The sequence below is a fragment of the Perognathus longimembris genome, chromosome 13 (genome assembly GCF_023159225.1).
Source record: "Perognathus longimembris pacificus isolate PPM17 chromosome 13, ASM2315922v1, whole genome shotgun sequence".
Lineage (NCBI taxonomy): Eukaryota > Metazoa > Chordata > Mammalia > Rodentia > Heteromyidae > Perognathus > Perognathus longimembris.
Window position 1 is genome coordinate 53,696,629 of NC_063173.1, and position 18,446 is coordinate 53,715,074.

The 18,446-nt window shown below is 39.4% G+C and overlaps 1 protein-coding gene across 1 annotated transcript; it reads left to right on the forward strand.

The window, feature by feature from the left end:
• The first annotated feature begins 15,034 nt into the window (after nt 1-15,034).
• On the forward strand, nt 15,035-15,601 carry LOC125362203 (olfactory receptor 10V1-like). Its single transcript, XM_048360911.1, has one exon. The coding sequence runs from the start codon at nt 15,035-15,037 to the stop codon at nt 15,599-15,601; it is 567 nt and encodes a 188-aa protein (XP_048216868.1).
• The last annotated feature ends 2,845 nt before the right edge of the window (nt 15,602-18,446 follow it).

Here is an 18,446-nt window from a genome sequence, read left to right on the forward strand (position 1 = left end):
GAGGCAATTTCACATTGTCTACCTTGACACTTTTACAAGTGGACTCTGAGTACATCATATAAAACAATTTAGACAACCAACAGCTATCCTTCTCCTACTTCAGTACTATCAGGTAAACTTTATTGAGCGCCTAGTAAGATTTATACATCGTGCTGACCACTCTACAGGTGCCATTTGGCTTCATGTGGTCTTTCAATCTTATGCAATAGGTACCTTATTGTTCTTATTTTTTCAGAAAAGGAGGTTGAGGTTTAGAGATTTAGCTAATTGGCCCACTGGTAAAGGACAGAGTAGGAATTGATTTTTAGATAAGGCAGGTCTCCAGTTCTTTCTACCATTAAATTGTGACATGGAGTGAAATTCTAGGTCCAAGAATGAATGATAGATATTCCAAAGAGCTAGAAATATGTTCAATTGCCCTTTATCCATAAACAATATCCACTCACTATGAAGTGATGGGCCATAAGCGTCCCTCAGATGGTTACAAAGCTATCCTAATTTGTAAGCTTTCTCCCTCTCTTTCCTTTATGCACTTCTTGTTCTTCTTTTACCATCTACTTAGCCATTATTACTTATTTTGATAAATCACTTTTAATGACCATTCTTAAGCCATTACTCCAGTTTCTGGGGAAAAAGGGAGAGGAATGGAAAACAAGAAAGCTCAAAGTTGAATGAGAGATATACTAATAAAAATAATATATCAATATCACTTAAAGGTATTCACAAGCACAGGCATCTCTTTCTTTGCAATAATTCTGTAATCATGTAGTTACAATCATTGCACTAACATATCTATAATCATTTTAGGCATTAAGGATTCTCAAGTGAAAGACACTTCTGCAATTCCTTTCAGATAGTATCTATTTTCTAATTTTTCCATTCTGTGAATTTGAAATTTGGAAAAGTGGATTTTTAAAATGGAAGATTCCTTGGAAGTACTCAAAGCTCTGTAATTTATGGCTCCTGAGTACTAAGCTTATTTTACCTGGTTTAGAATGTGGTCCCTTGACCTTTAGACACAGGCATTTCTCTTTGCCTTTCATCGGTTCAAGGAGCATGGGTTTCACAGTATGCATTCCTGAGTTCCTTTTAAGCCATCTGTTATAAAACACTGCTTTTAAGGCTGTTATAAAACACTGCTTTTGAAGAATGAAACTCTGTTATCTATAGGAAAAAGAAAGGAATTGGAGATCATTATGTTAAGTGAAAAATGCCGGATTCAGAAAGATAAATATTTGCATGCTTTCTCTTGTATGTGAAAATCATATCTAAAAAAAAAGGAAAGAAATGACATGAATATAAAATGGGGATTATATGTGTGTGCCCTCTAAGGAACAGACTGAAAAGGAAAGGTTGAAGGAGGTGAATATGGCCAAAGTATATTATACGTGTATGAAAATAGAAGACTAAAACCATTAACATTGTTTAAAAAATAAAGGAAGAGAGTGGGCTATAGATGGATAGGAAGTAAGAAAAATATTAGTGGGTAGATATGATCAGAGTATATTATATGAATGAATGGATATATCACTATGAAACTCCCTTGTTTAAGTAGTGTGCACTAATAATAATGTTAATTAAAAAGCAACAATGAAAAAAAACCCTACTGCTTCTGAGTTAAAACTAGTTTAATCACTTTCTGTGATAAGTCTCTCTTCCTCAAGCCTAAATTATAGGTACTGGACATTTCTCATATGAAATCTAGATTCCAGGAGAAAATTCTTACCTCTTACTGAATCATGTGGACTTCAAGCCATTGCAGATTTCCTTGGCTCCTTGGATACCTCCAAGGCATTCAGGGGTCCGTCTCACAGTCTTATTGTGTTGGGTGCATGGCATGAGACCACTTCCAGATCACATTGCTCACTGATTCAGAGAAGTGTGTTGAAGCACCTCTTAAACAAGACCTTATTCCTATCAGACCAATTCTTTGAAGGTGAGAATGTACTCTATTCTACCCTTTTCTTTGTATAAGGTGACAACAGCATTTTACTTGTCACCTATCTGTAGATTAGAACTTATCTTTGACATTGTACTGGTGTAAAATTATCATTAACCATTGTTGTTCCTCTGAGATGACTGAGGTCTATCTATGAATGCATAGATCAACAACATTAAATATAGTATACCTAAGAGTTACAATTGCATCAGGATTATTCCATTGGTACCTCTTCCCTTGGGACCATACATTAGCAACTTATTCTGGTTTTCAATGAGGCCAGTTGGGGGGTAAGAAACATCATGGCTTTCATTGACTTACCTAGAAATCTTTGTTTGTGTGTTTGTTCCCAAACTGGGGCTTGAGCTTAGGGTTTTGACCTCTGGCTTGGTTTTTTGCTAAAGATGGCACTCTACCACGTGAGACATGCCTCCTGTTCCCATAAATCAGTTTTTTTTTTTTTTTTTAAAGATAGTAGTTCACATATGCATCTTTTTTGTGTGTGTTTTATTCCACAGTATTCCTATTATCTTTGCTTCTGAGAAATAATTTACTCCTAATGTTCTGCCTGTCACTCAGAAATTCCTTCATAAAGTACTTAGCTGGCTCTTATTTTCCTAATTTCTACCTGAGCTGGGTCTTGGTCCCAGATCCGTCTTTCTCTTTGCATATGTTGTAGATAATTCAAGCAATATGTTCATAACTCTCAGATGGGTGTCTTTGCATTCTTTTTTTAAATTTATTTATTAATTGAACACAATTTTTTTGACAAGGTGTTGTGCAAAAAGGGTACAGTTACATAGTAGGGCAGTGTGTACATTTCTTGTGATATCTTACGCCCTGTTTTTCTTTCCCTTCTCTAGGTCAGGTAGACATATACAGTACACAATGTATCAAGAACATATACAGTGGGCTGGGGATATAGCCTAGCGGCAAGAGTGCCTGCCTCGGATACACGAGGCCCTAGGTTCGATTCCCCAGCACCACATATACAGAAAACGGCCAGAAGCGGCGCTGTGGCTCAAGTGGCAGAGTGCTAGCCTTGAGCGGGAAGAAGCCAGGGACAGTGCTCAGGCCCTGAGTCCAAGGCCCAGGACTGGCCAAAAAAAAAAAAAAAAGAACATATACAGTATCCACGTGGCCAAGCCCAAGAAAATTCGCCTAGGGCTTTAAATGTAATGTCGACATTAGACAATATGTCGACAGTAGTCTTATATGAACGTACATACATAGCTTTTGAGCTATTGTATTCCACTGAGAGGTCAATTTTTGACCTTTATATGTTGAGTAGTTGTTTGGTTTTAGTTACATACTGTTGGGTCGCTGCCCCAATCCTGTGGGAAATACCATCTGACAAGCAGTTTTTGATTTCCCAGACCTGGTCTCTACTGTCTCTCCGTCACCCTTTCTTAACAGTCATATATCAGGGAGATCATGCCCCTTTGTTTTCTGTGTTCTAGGCTTGTCTCGCTCAACATTATTTGTTCAAGTTCTGACCATTTCCCTGTGAATAACAAGACTTCACCATTCCTAATTGCTATGTAGTATTCCATTGTGTACAGGTACCATATTTTTTGGATCCATTCATCTGTGGAGGGGCATCTGGGTTGTTTCCATATTTGGGCTATTGTGAATTGTGTTGCGATAAACATGGAAGTACAGGGGCTGGGGATATGGCCTAGTGGCAAGAGTGCTTGCCTCGTACACATGAGGCCCTGGTTCGATTCCCCAGCACCACATATACAGAAAACGGCCAGAAGTGGTGCTGTGGCTCAAGTGGCAAAGTGCTAGCCTTGAGCAAGAGGAAGCCAGGGACAGTGCTCAGGCCCTGAGTCCAAGCCCCAGGACTGGCCAAAAAAAACAAAAACAAAAACAAAAACAAAACATGGAAGTACAAATGCCTTTTTGATATCTTGGGACCTGCTGATCAGGATAGATGCCTAAGAGTAGTATGGCTGGGTCATAGGGTAGGTCTATATTGAGCTTTTTGAGAAACCTCCATACTGTTCTTCAAAGTGGTTGTACTAATTTGCACTCCCACCAACAATGGAGAAGGGTTCCTCTTTCCCTGCACCCCCTCCAGCATTTGTTGTTGCCTGAGTTCAGAGTATAGGCCATTCTAACTGGAGTGAGGTGGTATCTCAGGGTTGTTTTCATTTGCATTTACTTTACTGCCAGGGATGTTGAACATTTCCTCATATGTTTCTTTGCCATTTTTATTTCTTCTCTTGTGAAGTCTCTCTTTGGCTCCTTTGCCCATTTCCTAATAGGTTTATTGGGCTTGGAGGGGCTTAGTTTTTTGAGTTCTCTGTAGATGACAGATATTAGGCCTTTGTCTGTTGCTGTGCTGGTCAAGATCCTTTCTGTTTTGGTGGCTATGTCCTTAGCTGTGCAGAAACTTTTTAATTTGTAGTAGTCCCATTTGCCGAGTCTCTCCCCTATTTGTTGTGCCTCTGGGACTATATTCAGGAAGTTCCTTCCTGTGCCTATAAGTTCTAGCGTCTTTCTTACTCTGTCCTTCAGTAGTTTCAAGGATTCAGGTCTGATGTTGAGGTCCTTGATCCATTTTGAGTTGATCTTGGTGCATGGTGATAGGCTTGGGTCTACTTTGAATTTTCTGCATATGGCTGCCCAGTTCTCCCAGCACCAGTAGTTGAAGAAGCTATGTTTATTCCATTGTATGTCTTTACCTCCTTCGTCGAATATCAGCTGACTGTAAGAGTGCGGTTATATTTCTGGATCTTCAATTCTAATCCATTGGTCTTCCGATCTGTTTTTATACCAATACCAGGCTGTTTTTGTTATGATGGCCCTGTAGTAGAGCTTGAAGTCTGGTATTGTGATCCTCGTGCACTGTTTTTTTGGCCTAGAATTGCTTTGGCTATTCTAGGTCTTTTGCTGTTCCATATGAATTTATGGATTGCTTTCTCTATTTCAGTGAAGAATGTGACTGACATTTTGATAGGGATTGCATTGAATTTGTATAACAATTTGGGCAATATGGCCATTTTCACTATATTGGTTCTGCCTACCCATGAGCATGGGAGGTCTTTCCATCTCCTTGTGTCTTCTTTGATTTCCCTTATTAGATTTTTATAGTTCTCATTAAATAGGTCCGTCACGTCCTTGGTTAAGTTGATCCCTAGGTACTTTATTCTTTTTTTGGCTACTGTAAATGGAATTGTTTCCATAATTTCCTTTTCTGTTTGTACATTGCTGGTGTACAGAAAAGCTGCTGACTTTTGTGGATTGATTTTTGTATCCTGCTACTTTGCCAAAATGGTTTATTAGGTGTAGGAGTTTGGGGACTGAGTTTTTTGGGTCCTTCAGATATAAGATCATGTCGTCTGCGAATAGGGATAGCTTGATTTCTTCCTTGCCAATGTGGATCTCTTTTATGTCCTCCTCTTGCCTTATTGCTATGGCTAGGGATTCCAGCACTATGTTGAAAAGAAGTGGGGAGAGTGGGCATCCTTGTCTTGTTCCTGTGTCTTTGCATTCTTGAACTCCAGATTTGTAAGTGAACTTGTCTACCTGAGATCTCTAGTGGGGAGGTTGGTAAGTATTTCATATAAAATATACTTAGCACAACTTTTGCCCATCACACCTTAGAGAATTATGTATTAGATTAAACAGACTAAAGTTCAGAACAAGAGGATTTGATGCAATCTAAGCAAATGGTTGAAAGAGCAGGACTAAGTTCAGGTTGACTTAAATTCAAACCTTGGCTCAGTCACTCACTGGGTGTATGCTTCTGAGTGAGTTCCTGGTGCAATTCTTCCTTTCCTGATCTTTGGTTCTGATAAACAAAAACAAAAGACAAAGGAAGTTTGACAGAATTTTCTCATTATATTTGGTTAAAATGCATTCTTCTCATGCATTTGGATGATTGAATCAGTAATAGAAAGAAACCCATGCTACCTGTTATCAAGTGTAAAGTTTAGGAGAGATATTTCAATGGATTCATCTACCCAGGAGAAAAGCGAGGAGAATATATCTTGATTTGCCTGTTTTCTAATGATCAGACCAGTAAGGACTCATATATATGTATATATCTTCATTTATTAGATCTTGCTCTACTCCATTCTCTCTGATATGATGTCTAACCTTTCCTTATGCTCACAGCTAAATAACCAGCCAATGACAGAGTAGAACCATTGAGCCAAAGTAAATCTTTCTTCCTTTAAGTCATTTTTTTCATCTATCTGTCAGAGAGATGAAAGGCCTAACATGTGTGTTAGATGGTGTTTCTCAACTGTAGGCTAATGTGTTTTTTAAAAAATTGATTTATTTATCATCAACGTGACGTACAGAGGGGTTACAGTTTCACTAACGTGTTTTTTAGAGCATGTTTAAAGTAGGTCAGGCTAAGCTGTGATGTTAGGTCCGTTAAGTGTATTAACTACATTTTGGAGTTACAATATTTTCAACTTACAATGGATTTATCATGTAAACCCATTTGTGATATAAAGTGATTGTAAGTTCAGGGACTTCATCTACTCTGTAGACCAAGAGGACTGATGAACTACATCTGACCACATTCCATTCCTCAGGTAGCTTACATGTTATACCATGAAACAAATCTTAACAAATCAAGGAAGATAGACATCAAGTATGTACAATAGTATAAAATAGAAATCAGTGGGGCACCTGTAATCCTAGCTACTTAGGAGGCTGAGATCTGATGACTGCAGTTCAAAGCCAGCCTGGGGAAGGAAAGTCTGTGAGACTCTTACCTCTAATTAACCACTAAAAAACTGGAAGTAGAGCTATGGTTCAAGCAGTAGAGTGCTAGCCTTGAGGGGAAAAAAAAGTTCAGGGACAACACCTAAGCCCTGAGTTCAAGCACACAGACAGAAAAGTAGAAATCATGGCAGGAGGAACTTCAGAAATTTATAATGACATGGAAATTAAACAACATGCTCTTGGCCAACCAGTGACAGTGAGGAAAAAGCGGGGAAATTAATTTCTTCTTTTTTTTACTTACATATTTATTTATTTGCATGTGTAAATGCTCTGAATGAATACAGTTACCCTAAACAAGATTAATTTCTTTTGATAACCAAAAATGGAGATATAACATACCCAAACCTATAGGACACAGAAAAAGCAGTACCATGGGAGAGTTATATAGTAATAAATGCCTAAATCAAAACCAGAAAAAACAACCTAACAAAGAAACGTAATAAACTAGAAACCAACTCCAGACAAGCGGGGTGGGGGGGGGGGAGGGTGGGTTGGGGGGAGATAAATTTTTATTTAAATCAATATGTGGGTTTGTTTATGATCAGGAGATTCGCCAAAATGTATTATATCAGCGAACTTTCAGAGTAAAGTATCACTTCATCTTTTTTTTTTTTTTTTGCCAGTCCTGGGCCTTGAACTCAGGGCCTGAGCACTGTCCCTGGCTTTTTTTTGCTCAAGGCTAGCACTCTGCCACTTGAGCCACAGCGCTACTTCACTTCATCTTAAGAGATGTCATATATGTTAGTAAGATTCTTCATTAAACATCTGCACACAATGAGTAGAAATAAACCGCTGAAATGTATAATGGGTAACTTATAGTCAGTTTATTGTGTGCCAGAGCAACTGCAAGTACAAAGGTGAATAAGTCAGAAAAGATTTCTGTTCTTGTATTCACATGATCTAATACTTTTACTAAACGAGGACTCTCTGTAATACCTCCTATGTATCTTTTAATTTTCATGATCATGTTATTATTCTTCACATAAGGAAACTGACAATGTAAAGTAACTTGCCTGCAGTCACACCACTAGTAAGCAACAGAATGAAAAATTGAAAGCTACTCTGTTCCACTCTTTGAAGCAGGCATGAACAAAGGACAGTTTCAGGGTCAAATCTGCAAGTGCTTGCCTTTCTAAGTAATATTTTAGTGGAACACCAACATGTCCTTCCTTTACCTGTTTCCATGGCTACTTTCATTTACAACACAAGAGCTCTGTAGGTATGGAAGAGATCGTATGAACCCAAAATATCTACTCTGTGAATTTTTTAATAGGTAATTAATATTTTATTTGCTTGTAGTTTCTGATTCTTACATAAATAATACTGTACAGATAGCCACCTTTCCTTCCTTTCTTCTTCCTTCCTCTCTTTATTCTTTCCTGTCCTCCTCTTCCCTCCCTTCCTCCTTCCTCTCTTTTTCCTCTCACTCTCCCTTTTCTTTTTTTTAGTCCATCCTGGGGCTGAACTGAGGGCCTGAGCACTGTCCCTGGCTGCCAGCTTGAGCCACAGTGCCACTTCTAGCCTTTCCTATATATGTGGTGCTGAGGAATCGAACCTAGGGCTTCATGTATATGAGGCAAACACTCTTGCCACTAGCCCATATTCCCAGCCCTCTCCCTTTTCTTACATCAACCCAGGGCATTGCCCTTGCGATGCAAGCTCTTTGCCACTGAACTACATTCCAGCCCAGTGTACTCTTCAGATTTTAAAAAAATTATATTTTTGTTTTTAAGTAGTTATACAAAGGAGTTACCATTGAACAAATCAGTTTATAAATACAATGTACCTAGATGAATGTCACCCTTTAATCATTCTCCCCTATCTTTCCCAACTCTTCCTCTTAATTTTCTTATTTCATAGGATATGTGTTGAAAGTTAAGACTGCATTCTCCTTTCCCTTCCTTCCTTTACTTCTTTACCCTCTCCTTTTGACCTGTTAATATATTTGTGTACACTGCGTCCAACCCCATATATGTTTACTTATACATTCATAAATTAGTTCTAGCCTCCCCATATGAGAGAAAAACATGTGTCCCTTGCTTCTTTGGGCCTGAATGACTTCATGTATGCATTTTTTCCAGGCCCATCCATTTTTTTGTAAATGATGTAATGTCATTCTTATGTATAGATTTGTCATCTGAGAATGCCTATATGTTTAAAACCTCTTAGCAGGCATCACTTTCAATGTTCAAATCACCAAGTCATCCTTCCCTATCCCTCCCAAGTCACCCCTCCCCGTAAGGGTCTCACTTCCTAGCCATGTACGGCTTATCAAATGTCAGGTACTAGAATGGACACTCATGCTCATGATTACTCAACACTTTTGGAGACTCTAAATCACACAATTAAGGTTAAGACAAGAAAAGAAAATAATTGGCTTCATATAATAAAAAAAAATTTATGCCTAGAAACGAAGGAATTGTAACTAAAATTTAACATATTTGTGAACACAAGTAGGCAGGTCTGGAGTGAAGCCTGAGATTCTGCAGCTGGACGATGCCCCTAGCTGATCCTGACCCCATCAGTTCCCATGCCATACTTTGTGGCCATGGCAAATGCCTGTCTCCAGCATTCCCCAGAGAAGTGTTTCTGGAGAATGCAAGCACGTTCTCTTTGGCTCCCCAGACGAGAAGACATGTCGCCAAAGCTCAAAGGGAAAGCATTGTTTCAAAAGACATCTGAAAACCTCATTGTGAGTTTTCTACTAGCTGATGAAAGGTGTGGCTTTTGGTCAGAAAAACACTCTCTACCAGTCCAGGTATTTAAGGGTGAAACTTGCAAAGGCGACAAAGGTAGGGAGGTGGTTATGACACGTCAACATGGAGCCAAGTAAGTGTAAAGCAAGGATATTGCTCTAAGGTAAGGTGCTATTATTATAGCACCTACCTCATTGGTTTATTTTGAGGACTAAATGACTTACCCGGAAGAAACTGTTCAGCATTGTTCCCAACTTACAACAAATATGAGTCATTACTAATTGTAGTACATGTAGCATTCGCATGTATTTTCATTCACATTAGCTGGTATGATTCTTTTTGCCATTTTCCCCATGGGCTTTTGTTGAGCGGACGGGACCATTGAAACAAAATTTGAGTTATTACATGCAAACTCGTGTGTGTGTGTGTGTGTGTGTGTGTGTGTGTGTGTGTGTGTGTGTAAGACAAAATCGAGCAGCTGTCTTCAAGGAAGCTAGTAGTGTATATGAAGTATATAGCATAGTATAGTATATAGAGAAGTGTATGGACATATATTCAAATGTCTCAAAGGTGTGTGAGGTAGAATGTAAGGGATGTGTTAACCAGATTGGGAGTATGAAAAAGCCAGCTTTAGGCTTACATAGCAGCATTTTTTTGTAAGAGATGCATGGTGGTGCTGCTGCTGATGTCTTTGGTTAGGGAGTTTCCATACATGATGTTATGTGTGGGTCTTGCTTTGTTGTAGGCATTCAGAGAAAGCAGGATGCTTAGAAAATAAACTTCAACTCCATTTCAGGGATGTTTGATTGGTGAAAAGCTATGTGAAATCAGGCAACGATACTTTTCTTACTAATATGATCATTCGCTGTGATTAGATGAACACTTTTCTTGAAGAATTTGGTATATATGGTTTACTTTGCTTTGAAAATTTGCAAAATTCTGGGCTTCACAGTGTAAGGACAAGGCTTCTTGTTTCTCATTACTATGCTCTGTTACTAATTAACTAGAAGGATGAGTGTTAATGTTCTTTAAAGATCATTAAATTTTTTTAAAAATAGGAAAAATACTTAAGGCTCACCATTTGAAGTCTTGGTTCTGTTTACAATGTGAAGATCAAACTCTCATTTTTTTTAGCATTCTGTCATAAATACTTTGATGTTATTACATAGTGTTTATAAACATAATCTTAAACCATCACATAGTATTTCAACAGCTTAACCTCGTATTCTATATTAGGTTCTTTTCTACTTATTATCTTCAAATGGCTTGACAGTGAAGTTGTAGTTTAACGTGTACATTTATGTGTACAATTAATCATGATCAGAGTTACTATGCATCATTTTTTCCACCCATCTATCCTTTCCACCCATCTATCCCTTCCCCCTTCAATTTGATCAAGCTTCTTAGTTTTAGGTTGTTTTTTAATATTGCCTTGTAAGCTTTTGCTGTAATTTTTATGTTGAGTTGAGAGGTTTATGTTGTTCTTGTCACTGTTAATTTTTAGATTCATTAGGCTTCTAGGATCTAATGTGTATGTTTAAAGTAAACATGTTCTTATGACTTTCTCATTTTCATTTACTGGGTGTTATATTATTGCTTTTGAGAGAGTGTTTCCTTGGGTAGCCTAGGCTGACTTGGATCTCTCTTGCTTCCAGTTTCCAAATGTTGGAGTTAGAGGCTAAGCCATGATGCCTGGCAAAATATTAAGTTTTTATTTGGAAAACCACAAACCTATACATATAAAAATAGTATAATAAATATTTATGTAAACACTATTCACCTTGGAAATTTTTCAGTATTTTGACAAAATAGGAACATTAAAAATATTAATTCATTTTTCTAAAGCTTTAGAACTTCCTTTTCTCCACCAGCAAGTTTGTGAATGATCATTTCTCTGCAACTTTACCAGCAGGGAAGGTCATTTAACAACAAAACCCCCAAATCAGACAGTTGGTAAATAAATGAGGAATACTTTTATTTTGCTATGCATTTATTTATTTGTATATATTTTCATGGTTATCATAAGAGTGATGTACAGAGGGATTACCATTTCATAAATCATGTAATGCGAACATTTCTTTTTGGACAGTGTCACCCCTTCTTTTATTCTTCCCCCGTTTTCCCCTCCTGTCACCACCCACAAGCTGTACAGTCCATTTTCAACAGTGTCTTGTGAGTACCACCGCTGCATTTGTACATTCTTGGTCCCTCCATTTCTGTGCCTTCTCTACCCCAATCCTCCACAAAACAGATAAATGAACATATAAGGAAAAAAAAACAAACCACACCCAGAACCAGGAAGCAAAACCAGAGCCATATTCACCACTACCACCAACGCATATTTTAACTGGCTGGGTATTTTTTGTTTTGTTTTGTGGGGTCTGGGTTCTTCAGGAGCTGGGTGCTGTCCCTGAGCTTTTGTGCTCAAGGCTAGTGCTCTACCACTTGAGCTACAGCTCCAATGGTGGCTTTTTGGTCATTAATTAGAAATGAGAGTTTCATAGACTGTTCTGCCAGGGCTGGCTTTAAACTGCAATCCTCAGATCTCAGCTCCTGAATAGCTAGCCACCACTGCATGACTTAAATTGGATTTGTTGACCCCCATGCTGTGTTTTGCAGAACAGTGCTTTGGCCTGGCTTGGCCTTTCCCAGTGTCCCCTGAAAACATCCATGGAAAGATCACTCTGCAACCCACTTTGGCCATTTGAGCCTAACACCCTAGCAGTCAGCCACAAGTATAGGAAATACTTATATGTACTTGTAAGTACACCTTGTAAAAAAATCCTCAAGGTCAGTACTATTTAAAAATTAATAAAGGTGTAGCTGCAAACTGCTACTTTCATTTATAAAGTTGTTTTGTGAATCAGGCTGTAAAAATTGAATGTGATACTTTAAGAGTAAGTTCTTTTTAAAAAAATATTTACAGAGAGTAGTAATATGACTTAATTAATTAAAAGAGATGAATCTAAATGTAAGGTAAATTGAGTTGGAGAGAGGTTGAGCCAGGTGCGAGCAAACTAAAAATCCTATCTAAAGTGACACCCTGCTAACACAGGGGAAAGGAAGGGAAGGCACACATAGGAAAGAGGCCAAGCCAGGCACTGGTGGCTCACGCCTATCATCCTAGCTACTCAGGAGGCTGAGATCTGAGGATCACAGTTCAAAGCCATCCCAAGCAGGAGACCCTTATCTCCAGTTAACAACTGGAAGCGGCACTGTGGCTCAAAGTGGTAACTAGCCTTGAGTAAAAGAGTTCTGGCACAGTGTCTAGGTCACGAGTTCAAACCCCATGACTGGCCAAAAGAAAACATTGAAATAAGATTAGAAGAATGGTGTTTAAGGGCTGGAGGGTATGGCTTTTGTGGCAGTATATGAGCTCTGAGATCAATGCTAGCACTGAAAAACAAGTAGGATTGTATTGGGGACAAAACAAAACTTGGTACTGGGAATATGTAAAAAACATAAAAATTCTGATTTTTGAAGAATAAAAAGTTATTTCATTTTGGGCTTCCAGTTTCCACATTTATAAAATGGGCAAAGAGAATGCCTATATTGCTTTTGAGAATCATATGCCTTTTGTAGACATCAATATACTTTTAAGCTTTTCCGAGAGGAATTGCAGTCATAGTAATGAAGAGGTATGGAGAAAGATTTGCTATAAGCAAAAAAAAAAAAAAAGAAGAAAGGGAGGGGTGAGGGAGTGCAAAGATCAGAGGACAGAGTGGAAATAGGAAGGAAATAGATTTTCACTTATTGAGGATTATGCATGTTTATTGGGTGTGGCACTTTTGGATAAGAGGTGTCATTTAATTGTCACCAAAGTATGACATCTGATTTTAGACTTTTTTTGTTTTGGGCCAGTCCTGGGGCTTGAATAAAAGGCCTGGGCACTGTCCCTGGCTTCTTTATGCTCAAGGCTAGCACTCTACCACTTGAGCTATAACGCCACATCTGGCCTTTTCTATATATGTGGTGCTGAGGAATCGAACCCAGGGCTTCATGGATGCGAGGCAAGCACTCTACTACTAAGCCACATTCCCAGCCCCTGAGGTCTGATTTAAATAGTGAGGATGCAGAGGGGTGCGGCTTTCACACAGGTAGTAGATTCAGCAGTGGAGGAGGTGGGAGATAACTCGTGAACTCTAAAGGAGGCATTGGGGATCAGTCTTCAGTGATTGCAGATTGGCTTTTTTTTTTCTTTTAACAAAGCTGGACCTGTTTCAGGCTCAATGGCAGGAGAGTAGCTTTGCCTGTGATATATTTTCTCTTTTTCAATGTCTATTTTTATTTTTTAAATATTTTATTGTAAATGTGATATACAGAGGGATTACGGCTACATAGGTCAGGTAATGAGTACATTTCTTTTTGAACAGTGTCACCCCCTCATTTTCTTGCATTTTTCCCTTCCCAACTCCTCTTCCCCCAAGTTGTATAGTTCATTTTCAACATAGTGAGTATCACTGCTGAATTGGTCCCTTTGTCCCATCATTTCTGTGATTTCCCTTCTCCTCCCTAAATCAGATAAACATATATACAAGACAAAGGGTATTGAAATAAGAAAAACAGCAACAAAAGGGAATAAACCTAAAGGAAAAAAAAGAACATTGAATAGTACAATAAAAAACCTGTTGTTGGGGCTGGGAATGTACAGAAAAAGCCAGAAGTGGCGCTGTGGTTCATGTAGTAGAACTTCAGCCTTGAGGGTAGAGCAGCTCAGGGACAGAGCCAAGGTCATGAGTTGAAGCCTCAGGACAGGCAAAAAAAAAAAAAGCCCAGCAACAGTGGCCAGGCCTTGAGTTCAGTTCCCAAGAGTGGCAATCCCCCCCCCGCCCAAATCCCTATAAAAACCTATTGTTTCCATTTCTTAGAGTTCATTTTGATAAACATCATTTAATATGATCATATGCACATAGCTATTGAGCCCCTGATATCCTCCTTTGTTCTTACTGTATGAATGTTTACAGTGATGTTTAATTAATCGTGTCTAACTGTAATTTTTTGTCTTTTACTATCCATTGGGTTTACTTACAGATTTATAGGCACATTCTAATTATTACAAACCAAGCAGCCTATGTTTCTTTGGATCTGGCTCACTTCACTTAATATAATTTTTTCCCAAGTCTTTTTATTTCCTTACGAATGGGGCAATGCCATTCTTTCTGATGGAAGCATAGACTTCCATTGTGAATATATACCACATTTTCCTGATCCATTCTTTCACTGAGGGACATCCTTGATTCCATATCTTAGCTATGGTAAACAATGCTGCAGTGAACATGGTTGTGTTGGTGGCTTTAGTGCATCCTGGTGTGTGGACATTAAATGCCCAGAAGTGGGCATTTTAAGTGGGTCATAGGGAAACTCTAGTTTAGGCTGTTGAGGAACCTCCATACTGCTTTTCAGAGTGGTTGAACAGGCTTACATTCCCATGTATTTTCTTGACTTAGGTGTAATGAAAGAGGAAAACCAGACAGGACCAGTATATTTCTACTTCCGCCCCTTTTCCACAGACCTGACAGTGGCTTCATTCTTATTTGTGGGCTTCTTGCTGTTGTATCTAGGCAGCCTTGCTGGAAACCTCACCATTGGTCTTACAGTCTGGCATGACCACTGCCTTCATACCCCAATGTACTTCTTCCTTTTTGCCTTGGCTATGTTGGAGATTGGCTATTCCACCAACATTGCTCCATTGACCCTGGCTAGCATCCTGTCCATGGGTAAGATGCTCATCTCTCTCTCTGGATGTGGCACACAGATGTTCCTCTTTATCCTTCTGGGAGGTTCTGACTGTGTCTTGCTTGCTGTCATGGCCTATGACAGGTATGTGGCCATCTGCCACCCACTGCATTATCACTTCATCATGACTTGGCAGCTCTGCGGGCTGATGACCTTAGGTTCTTTGGGGATGGGCTTCTTACTGTCCCTGCCGGTGACCCTGCTTATCTGCCACCTTCCCTTCTGTGGCCACAATGAGATCTACCATTTCTTCTGTGACATGCCGGCGGTCATGCGCCTGGCTTGTGCAGACACCCACGTGCATGAGGCAGCTCTGTTTGCCATCAGTGTGGCTGCTGTGGCCATTCCCTTCCTCCTGATCTGTCTCTCCTACGGCTGCATTGTGGCTACCATTTTGAGGATGAATTCGATGGAGGGAAAGCGCCGGGCCTTCTCCACCTGTTCTTCTCACCTCCTCGTGGTTCTCCTGCAGTATGGTGGTTGAACCCTCATCTACCTTCGCCCCAGCTCTAGCTACTCCCCCGAGGAAGGCCGTGCAGTATCAGTGATCTATACCTTCTTCTCCCCAATGTTGAACCCTTTGATCTACAGCATAAGGAACCAAGAGGTGACAGACGCAGTAAGGAGACTTCTGGCAAGAGTGTGTTGCTTCAGGAAACCAGAAATACTCCTTCTCATTAAAAACAAAAAGCTCCAAACCAAGAGTAGAGACAGATGATCTAAAGGACAGCAAGCTCAAATGAATACAGTGCAGGACAGGAGAGCGCCTCCATGACTGTTTTGGCTCCTGAAAGTGAAATGCATCAGCACTAATTCTTCTACTCTTCATTCTATGCAAATGAGGAAGTCCTGGAATGGGTTCTGCCACCTTAAGCACGCCTCCTCTTCTCCTGTAGGGCTTAGTCTAAAGACTGGCACAGCAAAATGAGAGCTGAAGAGAAGGAATAAATGGAAGACTAGGCTGGTGGCAGCAGCCACATTAGGCGTGTGGATGCACACATACAATTTTTCTATCAACCTTTTTCTTCATTATGGAAGGTCTGTTCAAGTCACATTGCCTTAATAATAAAATGTATTTCACCACTCTTCTGGAAAGCAATCTTTCAAAAATATTTATTAACTTCTACTGCTCTGTGTGTGTGTGTGTGTGTGTGTGTGTGTGTGTGTGTGTGTGTCTGTCCTGGGGCTCAAGGCTAGTGCTCTACTACTTGAACCTCAATGCCATTTCTGGCTTTTTCTGAGTAATTTATTGCAGATAAGAATCTCACAGACTTTTTTTTTTGGTCCGGGCTGGCTTAGAACTATGATCCTCAGATTTCAGCCTCCTGAGTAGCTAGAATTACAGGTGTGAGCCACCAGTGCCCAGTTTCTTTCTTTCTTCTTCTTTTTTTTAAATAACATTGAGTTTAATATGCTTTGGTATTACGTTTATAATGTTTTAAAAGGTCCCTTGAGAAATAAGAAATGGTTTGTATTTTCTCACACAGTGCTAGGCTCATGGCGACTATTTAGCAATAGGATCCAGAGCACAAACTTGAGCCCTAAGCTTTTCCTTGTGTTAAAATGGGACAGTACTAATGAAAGCTCTCCTACCTTAAGTAATTGGAAGGATGGTCAAGTGGGATGATGGGTATATAATAAATATAATAGGGAAAGTGCACAATAAACGATTCTCTCTCTCTCTCTCTCTCTCTCTCGCAAATATATGCATATTTCTGTCCACGCCCAGTGGTGCACAGCTGTAGTCCCAGCTACTTGAAGCAGAAAGCTTGCTTGAGATAAATTTTTTTTTTTTTTTTTTTTTTTTGGCCAGTCCTGGGCCTTGGACTCAGGGCCTGAGCACTGTCCCTGGCTTCTTCCCGCTCAAGGCTAGCACTCCGCCACTTGAGCCACAGCGCCGCTTCTGGCCGTTTTCTGTATATGTGGTGCTGGGGAATCGAACCTAGGGCCTCGTGTATCCGAGGCAGGCATTCTTGCCACTAGGCTATATCCCCAGCCCCGAGATAAATTTTTAAGATCAGCCTTGACCTGAAAGACACACACACACACGAACACACACACACATGCACACACACGTGTGTGTGCATATATATACACAACCCACATTTCTTTTTTTTTTTTTTTTTTTTTTTGGCCAGTCCTGGGCCTTGGACTCAGGGCCTGAGCACTGTCCCTGGCTTCTTCCCGCTCAAGGCTAGCACTCTGCCACTTGAGCCACAGCGCCACTTCTGGCCGTTTTCTGTATATGTGGTGCTGGGGAATCGAACCTAGGGCCTCGTGTATCCGAGGCAGGCACTCTTGCCACTAGGCTATATCCCCAGCCCCAACCCACATTTCTTGAGACAGTCTCACTATGTATGTATGCATCTGTGTGTGTGTGTTTGTGCTTCTTTGACATTTCTTTGAAGTCTTCAGTGACTTGCAAGTGAGCACTCACTATATTTTTCAAGTTCCACCTTCCTACTTTTCACACCAATTGTACCCACAGTGGTAGTCTTAGCTATCTCTTAATAAGAGGTAAGAGCTTGGATTTTGTGATTTGGGGAGATAGATTCCCAAACCATTGCAGGCCATGAGAAGATTTACTATGGAGACTGGGAAAGAGGGCCAGATGGATGATTGGCAGCAGGGAAAAATATTATCAAGACAATCTTTCTTAAAAAGATAAACACCAAGCCTCATGATGTGGCTCACACTTTTAATCCTAGCTACTCAGGACTTTGAGATCTGAGGATCAGGTTTCAAAACCAACATAGGCAGGAAAGTCCTTGATACTCTTCTCTCTGTTAAGCACTAAAATAGCCTGAAGTTGGATCTGTGGCTCAAGTGGTAGAGTGCACGCGCACACACACACATAAACACAGAAATGAGTATATTCTTAACACCTATAAGGCATAAACCACATTAGGTCAAGCAAATATAAAATCATAAGAGTGTAGGAAAAAATTAGACAATGAAGAGGGAGAGGGGCCAAGGGGGAGAGAGAACCAAGAGAAAAAATAAAACAAAGAAATTAATAGATACAATAAATAAAATTAATAAAAATGAAAATTAACTAATTTATAAAATTAAAATGAATTAATAGAATGAATTACATAGAAATCAAATAGTAAATTATACTAAATTATAATAGACACCGGAAATTAATAAAATAAGTCTAATATGCTTATAACAAATAAGACATAAATTAATAGTTAATATATAAATCAATAATATAACACATATAAATATAAATACGTTAATAAAATGATGCCAAATAGTGCCTTCTGTGTATTCAGAGATGATAGTAATTGTCTATTTTGTCAAACTACCTTAAATTTAGAGAATAA

What these genes read in the sequence shown, in the direction of transcription:
- LOC125362203 (XM_048360911.1), top strand. Translation starts at nt 15,035, where the DNA reads ATGTTGGAGATTGGCTATTCCACCAACATTGCTCCATTGACCCTGGCT.